The sequence below is a fragment of the Ictidomys tridecemlineatus genome, chromosome 9 (genome assembly GCF_052094955.1).
Source record: "Ictidomys tridecemlineatus isolate mIctTri1 chromosome 9, mIctTri1.hap1, whole genome shotgun sequence".
In the NCBI taxonomy this organism is placed as follows: domain Eukaryota; kingdom Metazoa; phylum Chordata; class Mammalia; order Rodentia; family Sciuridae; genus Ictidomys; species Ictidomys tridecemlineatus.
Genome location: NC_135485.1, coordinates 70,303,731 through 70,326,480, shown reverse-complemented (window position 1 = coordinate 70,326,480; position 22,750 = coordinate 70,303,731). Strand labels below are relative to the sequence as shown.

Sequence of the window (22,750 nt, the reverse complement as noted above, 5' to 3'; positions counted from 1 at the left end):
CAGGCAGAATACTGAACTTGGTTACCTGGCTGGAACCATTGTCTACTGTTGTTTCATTTTCTGCACTACCAACCCCCTCCTCCTCCTATTCTGATTTCACTGGCCCTTTAGAGAAGACTGAGGGGGGACTTTCAAGGTATAGAGATCCCTCTTTAACAACTATACCAACTTCCAAGTCCTCCTCTTTATCTTGTAACTCTCTCATTTTGGCAGTCTCTTGTAAAGCAGAATCAGGTTTTGCTCTCAGAGCTGTAAGAAAACTCATCCCATGGCCCCAGTTGCTGTGCATGTGGTTCCTTAGGCTGTTTTTCCATCCCATCTGCATTGCTGGGGCCACCTTCCTCTTTGGCTGCAGGCTGGCTCCTGAGCTCTGCCACTCAATTCACAGTCTGCCCCACCAGGTGCATGTTCATCACAGGGCAATCAGAATAATTCATTCCACTTGCCTTTTGTGTGTCACCATCTTACAGGTGGGAGCTAACTGCTTGTAAAGCCTTCTCTGTGCTCAAAGAGAATCCCTCCATTGTATCCCAGCTTTCCATGGGAGTCCATGTCAATAGGACCATGGTGACTAACTGGTGGCCACAGGTTTCCCCCCAACTTCACTATCCCTAAGGATTAAAATAAAATCAGCATAAAAGTCAGCATAAAATCCTGCTGACTTTGCCAATTGCCTGACTGAGGCTCACCTCTGGAAAGAGATCCAGATCCTAACATGTGGAAGAAGATGCAAAGCACAGTTGGAATAGTATACAAGTTTTATTTGGAGGCAGCAGTAGTAGGTCCAACCAGCCCCCAGCTTTCAGTTTCAGCCCCCTGACTCATTCCATAGGGCTTTTTTTTTTTTTTTATAGGTAGGCCAGAGGACGATTGCATATTGCCAATAGATTTTATCAGTGAGTGCATACTCAGAAGCAAATAATTATGACCTTGATTTTGCATTGCTGAATCAGGATGTTCATGACCTTGGCTACATACTAAAATCCTAGCCCATCAGAATCCTTGGTGAGGGAGTCTAAATAGAGCCATCTTGGCCCTGCCCAACAGCCTATATAGGAAATAGCAAAAAATGGGGGTAATCTGTAGATGGAGAAGGAAATATAAAACTGGTGGATAAGATAAAATCCCTAAAACATTTATTGGGGTTCAGAGGAGAAACCTATGGTACAACACACTTGAAAAATATAAATTGCTATGTGCACAGAAGGTACTATACTAGAAATTTTAATTGAATGAAAAGGTATTGAATAAGAAACTGAATTGGCTTATATAAAAACTTTGGACACATTTTGCTTAGTCATATTCAAAGGAGAAAGATGAAGATAAAAATATGGCAATTTTCATGACCATGATGAAAACATTTTTATTTTAAACTTTTATTTTCATTTTTATTTTAAACAAGATGTGACTGGAGGATTGTTTTTCAAACCTTTACAATCTTATAATTTGTTCTATTGACAAACAAATATACTTTGTTCACTTGAACAAACTGGAAGGCCAGGAGCAGTGGTACATACATATAATTTCAGCTACTCAGGAAGTTGAAACAAAAGGATCCCAAGTTCCAGGCCATCCAGGGCAACTTGGTAAGACTCTGTCCAAAAACAAAAAAATAAAGAGATGGGGATATAGCTCAGTGAACGTAATGGAATAAAACAAGGTATTAGACAATTTCCTTTTATGTATTTCTAGGGTTTTTTTTGTTGTTGTTGTTTATTTAAAAGTTTTGACTCAGAGGTTAAAGTAACAAGCCTAACAATCTTTCTATATTTACAAGTGCATGTTGAATTTAATGGATGCTGAGATTTGTTTGATAAACTAAGGGACTGATGGGGATAAATTATAAGATTTGTGTTATCATCATTAACTTATGACCATTCAATGTCTTTTCAGAGTTGAAGTTCTTGGGCATATGGGCTTGGGGGTACACTCGCTGCCCCCAATGTTTAATGTATATTGCATTTTTCAAAGCCACTTTGTTTTCCAAGCTACTTGATGGTTTTTAACTATCCTTGATAAATAAAATAGTTCACATTTTCAACACAACTCTTACCATAATCCTTGCATTTTGGGGGGAGACGGAATATACTCAATATTTCTCCATGTGACAGGTGCATAGTGAAAGGTGCTAAATATTCAATTTCTCCACCCCTCTTCTCCATCCCATCCTTTCAATGAGATGCCTTTGACTTTTTACTGCAGCCAGCATGTTGTCAAAAAAGAGCCCATTAATCATTTTAATTATGTGCTGTGTCTACTCTTTCCTCGATAGTAATGAATATTTCTGGTCAGTAGAAGAATCAGCAGTTCATAAGAGATAAAAAAAATACACACGACTCATAAGAAGTAAAAAAAAATTAAGAAATTGTAAAATTGATGCCATTTTGACTTATTCAATTGGCAAAAATTAGCATTTTTTTCAATTTAGCATTTTTTTTTCCTTTTAGAGATCTGTTGTGGGTGTGACTTCAATTAAAAATGTTGGGTGTGTTGTACCCTTTTGAAACAAACTTACATCTGCTGAAATATCTCTATATTGAAGTTTGAATCTGTTTCTTTCTTTTAAACTCTGGAAAAAGGTTCTAGGAAATTCTGTCTTTTGTGAAGCAACATTTGAGGTTTGATAATTTGTTCCATTTCATGCATAATTTTTTTGTTTCAATCTAACTAAAAATAAATGATATATTTATAAAAATATTTCCTGTATTCATAACTGGGCAAATGGGCTCATATTATTTGGGCTTTTGTATTAATCAGCACAAATATTTTAAAGAATTATGCACAAATTCGCGTCAAAACTATGTCTTCATAATGATCTAATTATTAGAATTTCAGACATTTTTCATAAAGCATTCTATAAATAACCAGAAATTTAAAAAAGAAGTTATATTAGTCATACTATCATAGATAATCATGAAAAATTGAAAAATATCAATATTCATCAATAGCAGAGATGAGGTTAATATGTTTTTGTTATTTTGTATAATTTATAAATTCATAACTTACTTCATATATAGGCACATATATTCATCAACTGTGTAAAATTAATTTATATTAACATACTCTGTCACCATTAACAAAATTAAGATTTCAGAGCATGTTTATGTTATAAAATATGAAATGAAAAGGTAATAAAACATACAAATAGTTTCTGTTCTTCACTATAGTTTATCAGTGCATTGTAGACTTACATAAGGTGGAATTTGTTGTTATGTATTCATACTTGGGTGTGCATGTACCATTATAATGTGAAAACTTTAATTCTTTAGGATAAATATTAAGGACGGGTAGAGCTGGATCATATGGCAGTTCCATGCCTAGATTTCTGAAGTGTCTTCACATTGACTTTTCATAGTGGTTGCACTAATTTACAATCCTAACAACACCATAAAAGTGTTCCTTTTTCTTCACATTGTCTTTGGCACTTGCTATGGTTTATAAATTTAATGACTGCCATTCTGAATGGAGGTGAAATCTCTGCGTAATTTTGATTTTCATTTCCCTTATTATTAATGATGTTGAACATTTTTTCCATTTATTTGTTGACCATTTGTATTTCTTCTGAGAAGTTTCTCTTTAGTTTATTTCTCCATTCATTATTTGGGTTATTTGTTTTTCTGGGGTTGTTTTTTGAGTTCTTTATATATTCTAGACATTAATCCTCTGTGAGAAGACCAGCTAGAAAGATTTTCTCCCTTTTTCTAACTTCTCTTTTCACATTGTTAACTGTTTCCTTGCTGTGTAGAACTTTTTGTTTCATTTTTAATTTGATCTCATCCTATTTATTAACTCTTGGCATTATTCCCTAAGCTTTACAAGACCTATTGAGAAAGTCATTGTCTGTGCATATATTTTGGAGTGCTGATCCTATGTTTTCTTCTAGGAGTGGCATAGTTTCTAATCTAATTCTTAGAATCTTGGTCCATTTGGAGTTAATTTTTGTCTATTCTCATTCTTCTACATATGCAAAACCAGTTTTCTCAGAATCATTTATTAAAAAGTTTGTCTTTTCTCCAATGTGAGTTTTTGGCAACTTTGTCAAGCATCAGATGACTGCATATGAGTGGGTGTGTATCTGTTTTTTCTATTCTGTACTGTGTGTCTGTTTTTATACTGGTGAAGAAGAAGAAGGAGGAGGAGGAGGAGGAGGAGGAGGAGGAGGAGGAAGAGGAGGAGGAAGAAAGAAGTGAAACCTCAAGAAGCCAACTAAGTGACTAAGTTGGTTACATTCAATTAATATAAAATTAGAAAATACTTTAGGTTAATACAAAGAACTCTGGAGAGTTTTTGTCATTGACATTTATTTATTTATTTATTTATTTATTTATTTATTTATTTATTTATTTATTTGGAGGGGGCTGGTAACGGGGGGATTGAACTCAGGGATGCTTGACCACTAAGTCACATCCCCAGCCCTATTTTGTATTTTATTAAGACAAAGCATCTCACTGAGTTGCTTAGTGTCTTGCTTTTTGCTGAGTCTGGCTTTGAACTCTTGATCTTCCTGCTTCTGCCTCTGGATTCACTATTTTTATCCTTAAAAAGAAATATTGATAAATTATTTTAAAACTTTGGTTCCTAAATATGGTGTAGTTATAAATAGTAAGAAAATGTAACTATTTTACCCTCCAATTAAAGATATATCTCTTTTATTTTCCTATCGTGGTTAAGATCCAATACTGAATTTTAATTCTGAAAGTCTCAGGATCTGTTTAGCTTTCACTGCTTCAGTGAAAAGGCTCATCTTGGTTGTTCAGCGCCACCTGCTGGACCTGCAGGGAAACACGGACTTCTAGCTTATTTTAACAGACTTCAACAAACAGACTCAGTCCTTTTCCTGGGGCAGGCCCAGATGTCCTTGAGTGACAGTTCTACACAAGTGGCCAAGAATCAGCTACACGATGAGAATAAATAGTTTGCTGTTAATTGACTCTTGTATTTGCAGTCAGATGATAGAAACCAGATTTTCAACTTTCCTCCATCCTGAATATCTGCCTTTGAGATTCATGACTAGTTATTAACTCTCCAGAGCTTGAATTCTGTTTTCTAGAAACTTGGGTAATAATATCTATGACTTTTATGAAGCCCAACTAAAGAAATGCAAAGACATTTGCACACTGTAAAATGCGATGGAAACGTGAAAGTTCCACCACTTCTCCTTTCAGTCCTTGATGGAAAGTGCCACTTGGAAGGTGGCACTTACTTCCCCTAAGTGAAAGGAATTGTGAAGAAAACAGCTATCAGAAGACACAGATGACCTGAAATGAGTGCTGGAAAGAAGAGAAGAATCTTAACATACATCAAGTGAAGAACATATATACATCCATTGCACATGATCATTTTGATATTTGGATTATGTCTTAATATTGTTTCAAATTTTCCATAAATTATACCAGAACAAAACATATTAAAATACAACCAAAAAAAAAATAAACAAAAAACAGTAAACTACCAAAGGTTGCCTGTAAACCATGATATATCACTTCAAAATAGTTAATGAGAATTATTTCATTCTTAAAAATAAGAAGTCTTTTATTCTTAATATTCTTTAGAAAATACACACATAAATATTAAATAAAAGATATGTAGAGTTATATCTATTATATAACATGTACTCACTAGAATAAGAGAAAAATCTCTAATCAAAGAAAAGATAAAAAGGGGGGATATATAGGAGTGTGTGAAAAAGAGAGGAAAACCTAAGATGATAGAAATTTGACAAAAGCATGAAATGTAAATGTATTAAACTCTTGTTGATGAACAAGTTCCAATAAAGGGTACAAAATTTAAAAAGCAACTGTAGAAATTTTATGACACACTCAAAATAACATTAAAATAAATCACTGCCAAGTTGTATGAGGGACAAAATATTTTTTAAAGGGTGTTACATGAGGGTATAAGGTGAATATTAGGCCTGATGAAAGATTTTGAATATTGATAAATGGTACCATACTCAATGATGTAACTATCATGAATCATATAGATTCAGTAATAGAGCTTCAATACAGAAAATCTGACTAGTAGTATGAGGAGAATTAGCAAAATCACATTGCAATTGGAAACAACCCTACCTCCCTCAATCTTTGATAAAGAATGTAGACAAAAATTACCTAGATATAAGGATTTGAACTGAATATGGGACTTACTATTTGTATATCAATTTTCATGTGGTGGTGAGCATCCTTAACCCAAAACTCTGATATCTGAAATTGCTTGAAAATCTGGAAATGTTTGAGTGGTCAATATGACACCACAACTGGAAAATTTTATACCACAAAACTTGGTTTCATGCAGAAACTTCTAAAAGTATTATATAAAATTACCTTCAAGTTATGTGTACAAGGTGAAAATATCTTGGCTCCATCCCCAAAACTACCAAAAGTTGCCTGTAAAACATGATCTATCACTTCAAAATAGTTAATGATAATTCTTTCATTCTTAAAAATAAGAAGTCTTTTATTCTTATATTTCATTATTATATATGTGTTATGATTTGAATGTGAGGTATCCCCCAAAAGCTCATGTGATAAACAATGCAAGAGCATTCAGAGGTGAAATGATTGGGTTATTAGTGTCTTAACCCAATCAGTGAATTAATCTCCTAATAGGGATTAAATGAGTGGTAACTGAAGGTGGGCAAGGTGTGTCAGGAAGAGGTGTGTCATTCGGGTGTACCTTTGGGGTTCATATTTGATGAGCTGAGCTAAGCTCTCTCTGCTGGCTGATCATCCTTTTACCTGCCACACTCTTATACCATGATGTCCTGCCTCACGTTGAGCCTGAAGGAATGGAGCTTTCTATGGACTAAGACCTCTGAAACCATGAGCCCCCAAACAAGCTTTTCCTCCTCTAAAGTTATTGTCAGGTCTTTTAGTCATAGCTTTGAAAAAGCTGATTAAAACCGTATGCATGTACATTTTAGAAAAGATAGCCTACTCAACAAATGGTCCTGGGAAAACTGGAACTCCATATGTAGCAAAATGAAATTAAACTTCTATCTCTTACCCTGCACGAAAATCAACTCAAAGTGTATCAAAGACTTAGACACTAGATCAGAGACTCTGTGCCTAATAGAAGGAAAAGTAGGACCAAATCTCTACCATGTCGGTTTAGGAACTGACTTCCTAAATCAGACTTCTAAAGCAAAAGAAGTAAAATGAAGAATCTACAAATGGTATGGATTCAAACTAAAAAACGTCTTCTCAGCAAAGGAAACAATCAATAATGTGAAGAGAGAGCCTATGATATGGGAGAAAATCTTTACCACACAAACCTCAGATACATCACTAATCTCCAGAATATTTAAAAAACTCTAAAAACTTAACACACACACACACACACACACACACACACACACACACACACACATGCAAATAATAATCCAATCAATAGATCGGCTAAGGAACTGAACAGACACTTCACAGAAGAAGAAATACAATGTTGATCGCAACAAACATGAAAAAATGTTCATCATCTCTAGTGATTAGAGAAATGTGATTCAAAATTCCACTAAAATTCCATCTCACTCTAGTCAGAATGGCAATTATTAATAATACAAGCAACAATAAATGTTGTGAGGATGTGGGGGAAAAGATACATTCATACATTGCTGGTGGGACTGCAAATTGGTGCAACCACTGTAGAAAACAATATGGAGATTCCTCAGAAAACTGAATGGAACCACCATTTGACCCAGCTATAGCATTCTTTCATTTATACCCCAAATCCTTAAAACCAGCATACTACACTTATGCAGCCATATCAATGTTTATAGCAGCTTGATTCACAATAGCTAAACTATAGAACCAACCTAGATGTCCTTCAACAAATGACTGCATAAAGAAAATGTGGTACATATACACAAGGGAATATTACTCATCCTTAAAGAAGAATTAAATGATGGCATTTTCAGGTAAGTGGATAGAGCTAGAGAATATCATGCTAAGCAAAATAAGCCAATTTCCCAAAACCAAAAACCTAATGTTTTCTCTAATAAGTGGATGCTAATTCATAATGATAGGTGAGGCTGAGAAAGAATGTAGCAACTTTGGATTATGCAGAGAGAGTGAGGCTAGGGAAGGGGTATGGAAATGATAAGAATGGTGGAATGAGATGAACATGATTCCCCTATATATATGTATAACTATGCTATATCATGTTAAGCAAAAGGAAAGAGATGTTGTGCTCCATTTGTGTACAGTGTGTCAAAAATGCATTTTACTGTCATGTATAACTAATTAGAATAAATTTAAAAAAATCTGTATGTGTGTGTAAATATATATATCTCCAAAATGACTCAAATGGGCAGAAAAATAGGTATTATCGAAAGCCAACTTTAAAGAAAGATAAAAGAAACCTTTTTGTTTTGAATTTCCATCTTCAGAAAACTTAAAGGCCAAGAAAACTTTTTTTATAAGAGAAGAAGATGATGAAGTGAGACAAGAGGCAGGAAAAATACCTATGAAGGTTAGTCTGTGTTGGAGAACATGTCAGTGGTGCCTGGCCAGGGCAGGGCTAGTTTCTCTTCTCAACATGAGGAAGTTAAAACACCTTGGAGCTTTAATTCTCAGTGTAAAGAAATTCCCCTTAGTTTTAGATGCATTCCCTTAATTTCAGAGGGAGACTGTTTCAAATTATCCTATTTAGTACAACCTGCAGTCTTGAGGGAATCAGAGCTTCCTGTGTTCTTGCTGACTGTCCATCATCAGATCAGTGTGCAGAACTTAACATAAAGAGTCAGATGCTTTTTCCTAAAGGAGCCAAGATCTGGTTCATTTAGTAGTTCCAGCTAGAGGAAGGGCCTTATGGTTAGTTTGTAAAATAACTCTTTTCATACCATCACAGCTGTTTGTTTTGTTGGGGTTGGACATGTTTCTCCATGTAATCTCCCCTCTGTCTCTCTATGTCCTCTGAAGATACTATGGACTATTAGTCAAACATATTTGTCCCATGCCATGGGATCCTTGTTCCATTCTTTGATCTCAGTGGTCCCAACTCAGTGGAGAAGTGACACTTTGATTCAGTGTCAGAAGACCTCATTTTAGCCAATGTCAAGCAACAGGGTTTTAAAAAGATCTGCTCTTAGGTCAGAAAAACACAAAATATTAATAATAGCAAAGCAATCCAGTTTATATAATAGATCTGAAATAATGAACATAATCTCTTTAGTTCTATAATCTTTTTTGAACCTCTTTTTTTTTTCTATTAGAACATTATAGTTATAGTATTATAACCACAACCACATAGGAAATTTGATTTCAATCCACATTCCCTCCTTCCCCTGCCCAATTTATCTCTCCTTGGCCCTCTTCCTGTTCTCCTTCCCCTACTCTACTTATCTTCCTTTCACCCTTGGTGTCTCTTCCTAAGACACTTCACTATGGCTTGTGCTTTTGGCATGCACACGTTCTGGCCCAGATCACTCCAAATTAATATTTTCTCTGAGCCTCAAGATAGCCTCCAGCCATACTTTATCTCTTTCTACTACTAGTGAAAGCAGGAGGGTGAGTTGTTTCAGCTATTTCCATTCCTGTCTTATTCATCACTGCTTGAACCATTATGGAGGACTTTGCTCAGGTTCTTAGTGGCCCTCAGTAGTAGTGAGCAGAACCAAGAGAGTGAACACTATGTACATAGTCTCTCTTCCTCTTTTGGCATTCAGTCCCAATTCCTATGAAACAGAGTTGAAAATCCAAATAAACATTCTAACTTCACTTACCTTTCTTTTCTTATTTTTAGTTGACTTTAAAATCACTAATTCTGAAAGTCATGGAGCTGAACAATACATTATTATCCTCCTACTAGCTTTGCTGTAGATAAACCCAGGGACATATGTGCATGGTGAAATCATTTGACCAAGTTGCTGTCAAAGGATTTGAAGCCCATTTTTGTCAAAGCCAATGACTTGCCTTGGGCCTGCACAGGTGTTGGATAAGTGACATTTTGACATCAGAGGACCAGAAATTCCACACTCACATCTGCTAACACCAATAATTTCTGAACATGCATCTTGAGAGGAGCCATGGCATTGGATTGCATGTGTGTAGACCACTGCTTCCTTCACCTGGAGTCACCCTTCCTCATACCTTAAATCACCTTGCATCTTTATCCCAGAAAAAAACATAAACCTTTGTTATAGGAGAGTCTCCATCTCCTTATGCTCAGTCAATGCACAAATCGACACTTTCTCTTTTAAATCTTGTGTGTGACTGGCACATATTGCATATTGTGCAAAATAGGTCTAGTTTGGTAATATCTTGGTGAGATCATCAAGAAGAAAGTCCAGAAGGACCTTTTTCATGGCTTTTCAGACCTTTACTGCTATGGAGACCTGTGCACAAGTTAAAACAAGTGTCGAAGACACTTTCCCAGGGACCATTCCCAGGGCTTTACCCTGGTTCACTTTTTCACTGTAGAAAGACTCTCTGGGTGTGAAGATGTCCTACCCTGTGAGCCAGTTTTGTACAAGTGAACATGTTCTTTTTTTTTTCCCTCTAGTTTAATTTTTCTTGTGACAGTTCTGGGTTTGGGATGCACAGTATTTGATATCTGAAAGGAATCTCTGGCTTGAACTTCATTGGGGAGGGGTATGGTTTGCAGTCAGAGAAGGATTAAAGATTCTCTGTCTACAGAAGTTCTCTTTTTTCTCTCTGGTTTATTCTGGTTCTAGATGGGGATGGCTCATATTTGATTACAGAGGTATGGTCTGGTCTGGTTTGGCCTTCATTGCAAGGGTCCGCATATCTGGTTCTACCTGCAGCATAAGTAATGAAAAGGAAAATATTAATTACATCTCCACATGCAGCCCATTTGTTGGCATTCTCCCAAACTGGGCCACTTATACCTATGAATCTATGAGAGGGATAAAAGTGATTTTTTTTTTAATACTGCCTAATCCCCAGGAGAGTAATGAACTAACATTGGGTCCTGAAGACAGTGTTGGGGAGAATTTAACTTAAACCTGTCAAGGTAAAGTATCCTCTTATTTCTGAGAAATAGCTTTAGCATGGGTTTCTGGGGCCACTATGCTCATTCAGGGATTTCTCCTGAACATTTTAACATAATTATCTCACAGAAATACTTGTAGAATTTTTTTTAAAGAGAGAGTGAGAGAGGAGAGAGAGAGAGAGAGAGAGAGAGAGAGAGAGAGAGAGAGAGAGAGAGAGAGAATTTTTAATATTTTTTAGTTCTCGGCGGACACAACATCTTTGTTGGTATGTGGTGCTGAGGATCGAACCTGGGCCGCACGCATGCCAGGCGAGCACGCTACCGCTTGAGCCACATCCCCAGCCCATACTTGTAGATTTTTATGGTGAATTTATTTTGGATTATGAACACCTAATTGAACATTTTGTTTCTTCAGCATGCCTAATTTAAAAATTTGGGTGGAGTATTTTTAAAATAAATCTTAAATTACAATCATAAGAAGAATATGTAAAGTGTAGCTCTCTATTTTTTCTTCTGATTATATTAAGAATAACCATTATTCAAGATCACTTGCAGATTTATTTCACAGTCCTATGTGGAATGCAACCATGTAAGTGTTAACTCTTACATTATTAGAGACAAAAAAAAAAAAGGAAAAAGAAGAAGGAGGAGGAAGAGAAAAAAGAAGGAGAGGGAAGTGGGAGAAAAAGGAAAAAAGGTCAAGAGTCTTTTTAAAAAATTAGACTGCTATGAAAACCGCTTTACCCCCCAAACGTTGGCTCTCAACCCTCTTAATAAAGAAAAGGAATATCTTAAAAGTTGAGTCATATAAAAAAGTGACCTTATCTTCTTCCATTTTGCCATACATATAATTTGGATTGAATTGTCCTTTAAAAAACTGATAAATTCGTATTGTTATTATATCTCTCGTGTGTATCCTGTGTGTCAAGTACAGCACTTTAACTTATAGGGGTTTTCTTTGACACATGCTTGTCTGATATTTCATGTATGTAAAACTGTCAATGATAGATTAGGTGGAAGGAAATAAAATAAATATTTATAAATGTACTCTTCATGGAAGTGTTAAATTTCTGTTATGCTGAATATTGATTAAACATCTGAGTCATTTATAAATAAGAAATTTAGGGAATGTTGCTTATTTCCCAAAACAGCTGGATATCATCACTACGGATGCCCATATGCTTGAGTGTGGTAGCACCCCTTGTGATTTGCCACGAGAAGCAGAGAAATTGACCTCCAGCTAGGCTGTCACTGTACATACTCCCCTTACAGGTACAAAAGAAGTCTGTGGACTTACCTGGGGAGATGAGGCAAGTATCAAACTACATTACTAAGTAGTTCTAATGTCACCTTGAATTCATGATACACTTAAACCCAGCCACCATGTTTCCCACTGATGCTTAAGTACCTATTCATGATTGTATCCAGATTATAGAACAAATTTATCCCTGGCATCCTGATCTAATAGAGCTGCCTTTTGAGAATCCATAATTTCAGGTGTCCACTTACAGAAGCATTTTTTAGAACCAAGTTTTGTTGCCTTGCTGTCACTATGATAAAAATACCAGATAAGAATACATGAAGGAAGAAAGTATCTTCCACAGGTATGGTGGAGGAAAGTGGCTCAGTCTTGGAAGCCAGGAAGGAGAGAGAGAGAGAGAGAGAGAGAGAGAGAGAGAGAGAGAGAGAGAGAGAGAGAGAGAGAACCCCTACACAGCTGCTTTTGAGCAGAAATCACTGCTGTTGTGCCTGCGTGTAGGGCTCCAGGCCTCAGTGTTCTAGCGGGGAGAGGAGGAGGAGGAGGAGGAAAGAAAAGAAGAGGGGATGGGAGGGGAGAGGAGAGCAGAGGCCAGGGCAAGATACAATACCCAAAGGCAAATAACCAATGAACGACCTTTTCCAGCCATGTCCCACCTGCCTACTCTTATCACCCCATAATCCACTCAAATTATTAATCCTTCAAATGGATTAGTCTACTAACCAGGTTATAGCTCTCATAATCTAATAATTTCACTTATGAACATTCCTACATCAATATATGAGCTTCTCCAGGGACGCTAAAGAGCCAAACCATAAACAAGGACAGCACAGAGCAGATTATAGGGTGGTACCCTGAAAAACACTGGAAGAAGAAGTCCTACCATTCATTAACTTTACACAAGGAAGGATCTAGTGACTCTCACAAGGCCACTCCATTTAGCTAAGGCATAATGGGCACTTTAGAAACACACACACACACACACACACACACACACACACACACACACACACACAGAAACTCTTTTATAAGTTAGATGAAATATAAGGTGCAAACTTTTTTGATTCTCTTGTTTTGGCCTTGTTTTGAATGAAAATATTATGCTAAGCATTGTGTCTCTTTATATGTTCATTTTATCAATTGATTTTACCTTTGAAAAAAATGATATGTTAATTTTAAGAGCTATAGTTTTGTATTAAATCAACTATAAAAAATTACACTAGGGATTCCACCTCTTGGGTCTCCTTCTTCCTCTGGGGAGAAGTCTTTTCTGCTGTCCTTTAATAAAGCTTGTACTTTCCACTCTTAAAAAAATTACACTAAAATACAAGATGAAAAAAAAGATAATAATATTATTGGCCACAACAAATATTTCATTATTTTCATCCAACTCTTTTCTACACAGAAGTTTTGGGTATATGTTTTGGATTGATTTATTTATTGACTTCTTTATGTGTAAATTCAGGCTGCAATTCCTTTATCATTGAGCTTCATCCCCAGAACGCTGATTTATTTTATTTATATAATTTCAAAACACTATATACAACCTGTTATACTGTTTCTGATTTTTTATGCTTCATCTCAATTTTACATTTTATTTCTCCTTTTTTAATAAATATAACCCTTCTTTGAACTGCTTTCAGAGAATTCTGATACCACAATAGTCATTAAAATCAGCAATAAATAATTTATCCTAATTCTGTTTTAAAATGAAACATGAATAAAATGTATTTCTATATGGGTCTTCAAGAGTCTTTAAACTACCAAATGAATCCAAAAGAATAAATTCATGATAATGTTTGGGTGCATATAGATATACACCTAAGTTATTTAAAAGTCTACAATATAGTATTTTTAATATTCTGAAACATTATATACTAAAAATTTTGTTATCTTCCCTATTTGCCTGAAACTTCCCTGAATGGAACAAAGAAATAATGCTCAAGGTCTGGGATCCAAGATGGTGGGCCAGAGGGAGGCAGCATTCTGAGTTGCTCCGTGACCCGGGTCTCAACTAGTTGGAATACTGCTTTTCTGAGAGTGATAGAGGACCCCTACACAGCTGTTTTTGCACAGAAATCACCACTGCTGTGCCTGCGTGCAGGGTTCCAGGCCTCAGTGTTCGAGCAGGACCCCTGACTCCCAACTCCCCACTCCCAACTACTAGCCCACGCAGGACTGCAGGTGCCTTACCAGGATCATGGCACCATTTCTGAACTCCCAGACACGCTCTGCTCCCATGCAGGACACTCAGCTGCTACCCACCCATAGGAACTCCAGCTTCCACTCCCCTGTGGACCCCCATCTACTAACAGGGGGCTCTCCCAGTTGCCTCTTTTTGGGACTCAGCAGCTACTGCCATAGTCCCCTACACTCGGTAGTCTGCCTGAACCTGGGGACATCCCACAGTGGCTGAAGACAGACAACAGCTGCAACACTGCATGCCACAGAGAACTCATCTCTGAATACAATGCACAATGCCTTCACCCAGCTCCCCCCAGCCAACCCAACACTCTATCGCCAAAATCAGTCCGCCTCCATCTTGGGTCACCTTCATCACCATCTTTATTGGGAGTAACTCTCAGATTGGAATTCCAGCTGGCCAGGTACCCAGTTTCCAATCTCCCCCTCACCCCAGTACTCAGTAACCCATCACAGTAACTGCCCAACACAAAATAGTTCTCAGGGAGGCAGGTATGCAGTGTGATCAGGGCACCACACAGGAGTCCCAGTGAGAGAGGTCCCTTATTTAGAAGAGGGTAAGGGTTCAACAGTTTAGAGACTAACAGAGAGACCAGGAACTGGGAGATCTTCAGGCAATATAAATAGATAAGACCAGACATTAAAATCATACTAGCAAACGGGCCCAAAAAGATACCCTTGAGGTGCAGTCTCCCTTCCAGGACTGGTGGGTGCCACACCCCACTTCCAGGAGCCCTGCACCAGGAACAGCCCACCCACAAATGGCTACCTTCAACATCCTGAGGTTAGAGATACTACCTAACAACAGACAACCCCACCTATTGGATAAGAAGGGAAGCAGGAAAAAAAACTGATCTCCAACCAAAACAATCAATAAAACTGGTTCCTTCCTTCAAGGTATTTTTTTCTTCTCTCCCTCTATTCTCTCACCCTCACACCCTCAACATATGTGAAACCAAGTACTTTGCATGAATTAGGATTTGAGAACTGGGATGTCTGAATAGTATATTATTGTTGTGTTGTATAACCCTTTTTTCTATTTTTCCCCTCCAATTTTACTGTCTTAACTTCCTTTATTTTTCTTAATATATATGTGTGTGTGTCTTATGTACTCAACTATCTTTCCACATACTTGCCTACCCAAATTACTTCCTGTCTATTCTCCTACTACTAACCCTCATTTCTCTTTCACACTTCCTAACATATATTAACTCTAGATCCTCACATCCTGCCTCCTCAGCATATCATCCTATGCCTCTCCCCTGGTTCATTGTCCATCAGAAACTGTAAGCCCTTTTACAAACCTAGTGACTATATTATAGATAATAATCTAATTCAACATTTCTGTACATTATGACCAAACTATACTTCTTAATAGCAATGAATTGTATATTGTTTATATTGGGATCTGTGAACATTGTCCTTCCTCACAAAGGAGAGGTATTGGAACCCTACAGGAGCACTATAAGCCTACAGGGTAAAAATGGTAATGCCTCAGACCCACAGTGATAGAAGGGAAGACACAGGAGCAAGATGAAAATACAAGGGAAGAAAGTGCCCCAAACAAATCAAGATACCACATTATTAGAATCCATGGTCAGTCCAGCAGAAGAAATTACAGAGAAGGAGTTTAGGATGTACATAATTAAAATGTTTTGTGGATTAAAGGATGATATAAGAGAACAAATACAGGTAGCAAAAGATCATTTCAACAAAGAGCTACATAAACAAATACACTAAGCAAATGATTACTTCAATAGGGAGATAGAGGGTCTAAAACAAACAAACAAACAACAACAACAACAAAATAACCCAGAAAACCTTGAAATGAAAGAAACAATAAACCAAATAAAAATTTCAATTGAAAGCATCACCAACAGAGCAGACCACTTGGAAAACAGAACCTCAGACAATAAAGACAAAATATATAATTTTGAAAAGAATGTAGAACAAACAGTGAAAAACAGCAAGAAACCAAGAGCAGAACATTCAAGAAATATAGGATAGTATAAAAAAAAACAAACTTAAGAGTTATTGGGATAGAGGAAGCCATAGAGTTCCAAACCAAAGGAATGAACATTCTATTCAATGAAATAATATCAGAAAAATTTCCAAACATGAAGAATGAATTTGAAAGCCAAATTCAAGAGGCTTACAGGATGCTAAATGTACAAAATCATAACAGATCCACACCAAGGCACATTATAATAAAAATGCCTAACATAGAGAATAAGGAAAGAATATTAAAGCCATGAGAGAAATGAATCAAATTACATATGGGGGAAAGCAATTAGGATAACTGCAGATTTTTCAACCCAGACCCAATCCTGGAACAACATATATCAGAACAACATATAATGGTCGCCAACCAAGAATCTTGTATCTAGCAAAATTAAGCTTTAGATTTGATGATGAACAAAAGTTAAAAAAAATTACAGCTAGAAAACCTGCACTACAAAACATCCTTGGCAAAATATTCCATGAAGTAGAAACAAAAAACAACAATAAAAACCAGCAGAGGGAGGTATTACCATAAAGGAAAAACTAATTAAAGGAGAAACCAAGTCAAGTTCAATAACAAAAATAAACAAAAATGGATGGGAATATAAATCATGTCTCAATAATAATCCTGAATGTTAATGGCCTAAACTCACCACTCAAAAGACATAGGCTAGCAGATTGGATTTAAAAAAGTTACCCAACAATATGCTGCCTCCAGGAGACTCATCTGATAGGAAAAGATATACACAGACTGAAGGTGAAAGGTTGGGAAAATCATACCACTCACATGGACTAGTGAAGCAAGCAGGGGTTTCCATCCTTATATCAAATAAAGTAGACTTCAAGCTAAAGTTAATCAAAAGGCATAAAGAATGACATTTCATACTGCTCAAGGGAACCATACACCAACAAGACACACAAATATAAATATATATGCACCAAACAATGGAGCATCTGTGTTCATCAAACAAATTCTTCTGAAGTTCAAGAGTCAAATTGACCACAAAACAATAATCTTGGATGACTTTAACACACCTCCTTTACCTCTGGATAGATCTTCCAAAATACAACTGAACAAAGAAACTGTAGAACTCAATAATACAATCAATAACTTAGACTTAACTGACATATATAGAATATTTCATCCTTCAACAAGCGCATACATTTTATTCTCAGCAGCACATGAATCCACCATATATTATGCCACAAAGTAATTCTTATCAAATACAAAAATATTTTATCAGATCATAATGGAATGAAATTAGAAAACAATGACTCCAACACCTGGAGACTAAATAATATGCTATTGAATGAATCATAGGTTGCAAAAGACATCAAAGAGGAGATTAAAAAATTCTTAGAGGTAAAAGAGAATACTGACACATATATAAAATCTCTGAGACACTATGAAGGCAGTATTAAGAGGAAAGTTCATTGCATGAAGTTCATTCCTTAAAAGAAGGAAGATTCAACAAATTACATTACATCTCAAAGCCCTTGAAAAAGAAGAACAAATAAACATCCAAACCATTAGAAGACAGGAAATAATTAAAATCAGAGCTAAAATCAATGAAATCAAAACAAAAGAAGCAATTTTAAAAATTGACAAAAAAAATCGATTCTTTGAAAAAATAAAGAAATTTGACAGACTCTTAGCTAAGCTAACAAAAAGGAGAGAGAAAACTCAAATTACTAACATATATGATGAAAAATGTAACATCACAACAGGCACTACAGAAATACAGAAGATAATTAGAAATTATTTTTAAAATTGTACTCCAATAAAATAGAAAATACTGAAGGCATCAACAAATTTCTTGAGTCATATAATTTGCCCAGATTGAACAAGAATGATATACACAATTTAAAGAGACCAATATCAAGCAATAAAATAGAAGAAACCATCAGAAAGGAAAGAAAAGCTCAAGACCGAATGGATACACAGCCAAGTTCTACAAGGGATACACATAGAAAAAGAAAAACTCAAATTAGCACCATTTGTTGACGATATGATTCTATACCTTGAAGATACAAAAAGTTCCACCAGAAAACTTCTAGAACTAGTATGTGAATTCAGCAAAGTAACAGGTCAGCACCCATAAATCAAAGGCATTTCTGAATCTCAGTGACAAATCCTCTGAAAGAGAAATGAAGAAAACTATCTCATTTATAATAGCCTCAAAAAAAAATAAAATACTTGGAAATCAACTTAATGAAAGAGTTGAAAGACCTCTATAATGAAAACTACAGAAGCCTAAAGAAAGAAATCAAAGACCTTAGAAGATGAAAAGATCTACCTTGCTCTTGGATAGGTAGAATTAATATTGTCAAAATGACCATACTACCAAAAGCACTGTACAGATTTAATGCAATTACAATCAAAATCCCAATGGCATGCCTCATAGAAATAGGAAAAGCAGTCATGAAATTCATCTGGAAAAATAAGGCCCAGAATAGCTAAAGAAATCTCAGCAAGAAGAGTGAAGCAGGTGGTTTCACTATACCAGACCTTAAACTCTACAACAGAGTAATAGTAACAAAAACAGCATGGTATTGGCACCAAAACAGACTGGTAGACCAATGGTACAGAACAGAGGACACAGAGACTAACCCATAAAACTACAATTTTCTTATATTAGACAAAAGTGCCAAAAACATGCATTGGAGAAATGATAGCTTCTTTAACAAATGGTGCTAGGAAAACTGGAAATTCATATGCAACAAAATGAAATTATATCCCTATCTCTTATAATGCACAAAACTCAACTCAAAGTGAATCAAGGACTTAGGAATTAAACCAGAAACCCTGCATCTAGTAGAAAAAAAAGTAGTCCCTAAGCTTCATCATGTTGGATTAGGCTCCAACTTCCTTATAAGACTCCTATAGTGCAAGAATTAAAAGCAAGAACCAATAAATGGAATAGATTCAAACTAAAAAAGTTTCTTCTCATCAAAAGAAACAATCTCTGAGGTGAATAGAGAGCCTACATCCTGGGAGTAAATTTTTACCCCTCACCCATCAAATAGATTACTCTGGGGTATATAAAGAACTAAAAAGCTAAAAAAAAAAAAAAAAGTCAATAAAGGAGCCAAGGACCTGAACAGACACTTCTCAGAAGATGATATACAATCAACCGACATATATGAAAAAATGTTCAATGTCTCTAGAAATTCAACGTCTCTAGCAATTCTAGAGAAATACAAATTAAACTACTCTTAAGATTTCATCTCACTCTAGTAAGAATGGCAGCTATTATGAAGACAAACAATAAGAAGTGTTGGCGAGAATGTGGGAAAAAAGGAACATACATTGCTGGTGGGACTGCAAATTGGTGCAGCCAATATGGAAAGCAGTATGGAGATTTCTTGGAAAACTGGAACTGGAACCCCCATTTGACCCAGATATCCCACTCCTCAGTCTATATCCAAAGGATTTAAAAACAGCATACTACAGGGATACAGCCACATCAATGTTTATAGCAGTACAATCCACAATAGCTAAATTGTGGAACCAACCTAGATGCCCTTTAGTAGATGAATGGATAAAGAAACTGTGTTATATATACACAGTAGAATATTACTCAGCAATAAAAGAGAATAAAATCATGGCATTTGCAGGCAAATGGATAGAGTTGGAGAATATAATGCTAAGTGAAGTTAGCCAATCCCAAAATATGAAATGCTGAATGTTTTTTTTTCTAATATAAGTAGAACTCATAGTGGGGTAGGGAGGGGGAGTATGAGAGAAATAGACAAACTCTAGTTAGGGCAAAGGGGAGGAAGGGGATGGGAGGGGGCACAAAGTTAGAAATGATGGTGGAATGAGATGGTCATTATTAAACAAAATACATGTATGAAGACACGAATGGAGTGAATATAATTATATACAACTAGAGATATGAAAAAATGTGCTCTATATGTGTAATGTGAATTGTAATACATTTCACTGTCATATATAACAAACTAGAATTTTTAAAAAGTCAAAAAAATAATGCTCAAGGTCAACGACGTGATAATGTGAGATTTCTTTGTAAACTGCAGATAGAAGAATTTCTCCATGCTGATGCTAGTTTCTGAGGGTAAAGCCAGGGAGTGAATTCTGGGATGGCAGTACTCACTCACAGAGCCTGGTAACCAACCCTTCTCCTAAATCCATTCTGTAACTTTCCAGGATTTTTACAGCCTCAAATTTTTGCAGAGAAGTAATTATTTCAGCAGTGTGAAAACACTGAAACAGTCCACAGGAACACTTTCATTCAAACTCCCCACCTCCTTAGATTCAGTTTCTGATTTATTTGGCCCTGGGCACAATCATCTAATTTGTCCCAAACTCATTGGCCAGAAATTGCCTATTGCCCTTGGGATGGGTGAAGTGTGAGAGGAAAAGTCTAGGTGTCAGAGTCCCCAGTGCTCAGGGGCAGGAAAGCAGCTGTGCCAAACACTTCCAGCCACTTGAGGTGTCATCAGCTCGGGAAGTCCCACTGAAACCAGAGCGAATCTCTTCTGTTCATTTGGAAAAAGCACCAGAGCCTGGGGTTTCGTTTTGTCCCTGTGTGATCAGGGACAGTGATCTCTGCGACAAGAATTCCAAACGAAGGTGGAGGTCCCCTACAGGAGCACCCAGGGCTGGCTTATCTAGGTCGGTCAGGCTGCGCCACGCCTTTTGCCTTCTGTCCCCGCCCTGACCCAAGGAGCTCCATCTCTGGGGGAGAGGCGGTCTTGGGCATTCTGGCCCCAAAGCCTGAGCATCATGGTGCGAAGTCAGGTACTCGTGCCTTCTTGCTGTCCAGCTCGCTGCCCTCAACCCTGAGCAGGGCTGCTTGCACCTTCCCAGGCTACCGCCCGCGGTGAGTGCCTGGCTCCAGGAGACCCCCGCAGTTGGGGAGTACAGTACTTGGAAGGGCTCTGCCTCTGCTGCAAGCAATGTCCTGAGTCCAAGCGACGGAGTCCCCAAGGTGCAGAAGGGAAGGGGAGGCCCTTAGTCCTCCAGTGAGGAGGGAGGAGCAGAGTGGGAAGGAGCAGGTGGGGGAGGTCGGGGGAGCCTGCGGACCTGGGGAAGTGCTTGAGGATTTCCAGGGCGGCACTGATGCTTGATGTCCTGCTTCAGGGAATGTTTGGAAGATCAAGCTGACTCCTTTAGACCTTCTTATCCGTGCTTTATATTCATTTGTTTTAAAGCTCTGCCTCTGAGCACATGTGTTCTGAGACTCCTGCACTTGAACTACTATTAAATGAGCAAATCTGTGTTACAGGAAAAGTGGATGGGTATTAGGTGCACAGTTTGTTAAAAAAGAGCATACTGCTCAAATTACATGACTAAGTTTGTGCACTTGGAAGTTTGATTTCGAAATAGGAAATGAAAACTGTCTATTAAGAATGTTTTATTCAGAAAATAAAGTGGTGGTGCTACTGATTCTGCTTCTGATGGGGAGTCTTGCATAGGTCGGTTAAGATAAAACTCTTGCCTGTCCCCAAATGTGTGATGATAAGGAGAGTTAATATTGAAGAATGAAATGGGAGTTATTGCAAGTGGAAAAAACACTTGTTAGCATTAATATTTTGAAGAAATTGGGGAAACTATTTTTTTTTCTTATACTAGGACATAAATTTTGCCCACAAGTTTGGATAGCTTACTACAGAGTTCTTGGATCTCTTTCAAAAATTTTCTGTGTATATTTTAATTTTAAAAGTTAACTTTAAAAATTAAACAACTATTTAACACACTTATTAAAAATAATGCTGAAAACATGCAAATAATGCAAAAATACAAACAAAAAAATGAAATAATAAATTATCAGTTTATAAAGTTATATGTAAACAAGGTACTACATATACACCAAAAATTATATATATACATATATAATTTTCTACTATTAGAATTATAATTCCTTTTTCAGGAAAAAGTATAGATTAATAGTAACAAATGTTTACTTGGCATATTTGTTCCAGGCCCCTGGACAAATTATTTAATAGTTCCTTTAGGGAGCATTTTTTCCCAAAAGGTGTATTAAAATATGCACAAGGGGCTGGGGATGTGGCTCAAGCGGTAGCGTGCTCGCTTGGCATGCGTGCAGCCCGGGTTCCATCCTCAGCACCACATACAAACAAAGATGTTGTGTCCGCCTAAAAAAAAAAAAAATATTAAAATTAAAAAAAAATATGCACAAGCATGTACAAAACCTCTTTCTGCATTTATTGTCATTAGGCATCCATGAAGTATTTGAAGTGAGCAGAAGAAAGGTAAATGGAAAATAAAATACCACCCAGAGGGATTGGGGTTGTGGCTCCAAGGTAGAGTGATTGCCTAGCATGTGTGAGGCACTGGGTTTAATTCTCAGTACT

The 22,750-nt window shown here is 36.7% G+C and overlaps 1 protein-coding gene across 1 annotated transcript in view; it reads left to right on the top strand.

The window, feature by feature from the left end:
- The window catches only part of LOC101968716 (broad substrate specificity ATP-binding cassette transporter ABCG2), a 126,070-nt gene extending 104,811 nt beyond the window's left edge, over window positions 1-21,259 (top strand). Inside the window, exon 13 of the mRNA XM_078020728.1 lies at window positions 20,992-21,259. Within this exon, the coding sequence (XP_077876854.1) occupies window positions 20,992-21,259 (268 nt within the window). The remainder of the gene's footprint in view (window positions 1-20,991) is intronic.
- The last annotated feature ends 1,491 nt before the right edge of the window (window positions 21,260-22,750 follow it).